This window comes from Chaetura pelagica, unplaced genomic scaffold, assembly GCF_000747805.2.
Source record: "Chaetura pelagica isolate M959 unplaced genomic scaffold, ChaPel_1.0 scaffold316, whole genome shotgun sequence".
Classification (NCBI taxonomy): Eukaryota; Metazoa; Chordata; class Aves; order Apodiformes; family Apodidae; genus Chaetura; species Chaetura pelagica.
In genome coordinates this window covers 2,188,745-2,190,509 of record NW_009953497.1, presented here as the reverse complement: position 1 = coordinate 2,190,509, position 1,765 = coordinate 2,188,745, and the positions used below count along the sequence as shown (strand labels likewise).

General features: G+C 64.1%; 1 protein-coding gene across 1 annotated transcript in view; it reads right to left on the bottom strand.

The window, feature by feature from the left end:
* The window catches only part of LOC104390214 (tubulin monoglycylase TTLL3-like), a 7,522-nt gene that overhangs the window by 5,595 nt on the left and 162 nt on the right, over window positions 1-1,765 (bottom strand). The window contains exons 2-8 of the mRNA XM_009999318.1: window positions 1,681-1,760; window positions 1,227-1,541; window positions 962-1,090; window positions 764-878; window positions 558-665; window positions 160-328; window positions 33-90 (exon numbers count right to left, since the gene is read on the bottom strand). Of these exons, the coding sequence (XP_009997620.1) occupies window positions 33-90; window positions 160-328; window positions 558-665; window positions 764-878; window positions 962-1,090; window positions 1,227-1,541; window positions 1,681-1,760 (974 nt within the window). The remainder of the gene's footprint in view (window positions 1-32; window positions 91-159; window positions 329-557; window positions 666-763; window positions 879-961; window positions 1,091-1,226; window positions 1,542-1,680; window positions 1,761-1,765) is intronic.

Here is a 1,765-nt window from a genome sequence, read left to right as displayed (position 1 = left end):
TCCAGCTGGGGCAGCTGCCCTGCCCTGTTCTGCAGCAGGGCCTGGCTCTGCTCCCGCTGTGCCCCACTCAGCACTGGCACGGCCCCCTCACTGCAGGGGGACATGGGGGGGCTCAGTGCCAGCCCTGCCACCGTGCCCCCCATCCCGCTCGGCACTCACCGCAGCACACAGTAGCATTCCCGCAGGAAGCGGTCCCAGTCGGTGCCTGTCATGCGGGGGGATGGGGTGTTCCTGTCAATGTCCTGGTGCCCCAGGGTGCCCAGGTGCTGCTTGCAAAGCTGCAGGGCCTCCTCCACCAGCTGGGGAGCCAGGGGGGGATGCTGCCCTGCTGTGGGTGGTATGAAGTGAGGGACATGGCTCCTGGGGACCTGCTGTGCCACCCTCAGGACCACAGCACAGAGCCTCCCTGAGGGATGGGTGGCTTTGGGTGCACGGGGATGCAGCACCCATAAGTGGGCTATCAGGAAGGAGTGGGAGGTCTCGAGCAGAGCCTTAGCCCCCAGACATGTCCCTGGCCCTAAGCATCCTGTCACCCAGGCCCAGCCCCACACACTCACCTGGACCCTCATCACATTTAGGGGGCTGCTCCATCCCTGCTGGCGCATCCTCAGCCCTCTCCAGGGCCACTTTGAGCAGGCTGCGAGCTGCCGTCAGGCGAAAGTCCTCTGCGAGTGGGGTATTGTCCCTGCCTGGTCCCACACAGGCCGTGGGGTACCAGGAGCACGGGGCAGAGGGGGGCAGGAGGACAGTGGCCCCAGCTCACCGATGAAGGCCTGCCGCTCATCCGCTGATCCCAGCCGGTAGCACCGGGGGAAGAAGCTGTCGGGGTCAGCTTGGTTGTACCAGGGCAGGTTTCGCAGGTTGAGGCACAGCCCCTCCTGTTTGAGAGAAGGGTGGCAGCCCCTGACAGACACCCCCGCACCCACCACGTCTCCCACCCCAGGGACTTCCAGACTCCCACCTTGGTGGTGAAGGCTTTGACCCCAGCGTAGTGGTTCACCACCTGGTCCTGCTGCAGCCGCTGGTAGTCGACAGCCCCGCAGTGGTTGGTCCAGATAAAGTATGGCATCTGGTCCTGCACCAGCTGGGACTGCAGGAGGGAGAGGGGGGCCTATGTGAGGCATAGACCCCTCCTCATCCCACCCTTGCCCACCCCTGTGCCTGGGGGTCCTGGGAAGGGGTGCGGGGGTCCATGGCAGGGCTCAGTCCTCTCCTTCTCAGCTAACCATGAGCTCGTGGATGCCATCGGGCTCTTCATCACGCTGCTCTTCCCCTTCTTCCTCATCCTCCTCCTCATCAGGTGGCCATGGGGGGCACAGGGGCTCTGAGGATTCCAGGAAAGGCACTGCCTCCCCCTGCTCAGAATCATCACCATCACTTCCTTCATCATCCTCCTCCTCCTGCAGCTGCTTCTTCTGGGTGCCAGGATGCTGCTCTGGCCGCCTGCTTGTCCTGGGGAGCTTCTTCTCCACCCAGCCCCGGGCCCACAGCAGGCTGCGGATGATGGGGTAGGGACCCTGCACCACAAAGATCTTCTTCTCCTGGGGAGGGACCAAAGAGCTCAGCCTGCCCCATACCCGGTCCCTTCAGCCCCGCCCCCACCCTGAGCCACAGTGGTAATAAATACAATAAATGCTAGTGCACAGTGGCTTTTCAGGGGGGTGAAATCAGGCCCCTCACCTTGATGGCCCTCTCCACGTGCAGCCTGGCCCTCTTGAGCTGCTCAGGGTCAAGACAGGGGTCATGGCAGGCGCGGCGGGCGGGG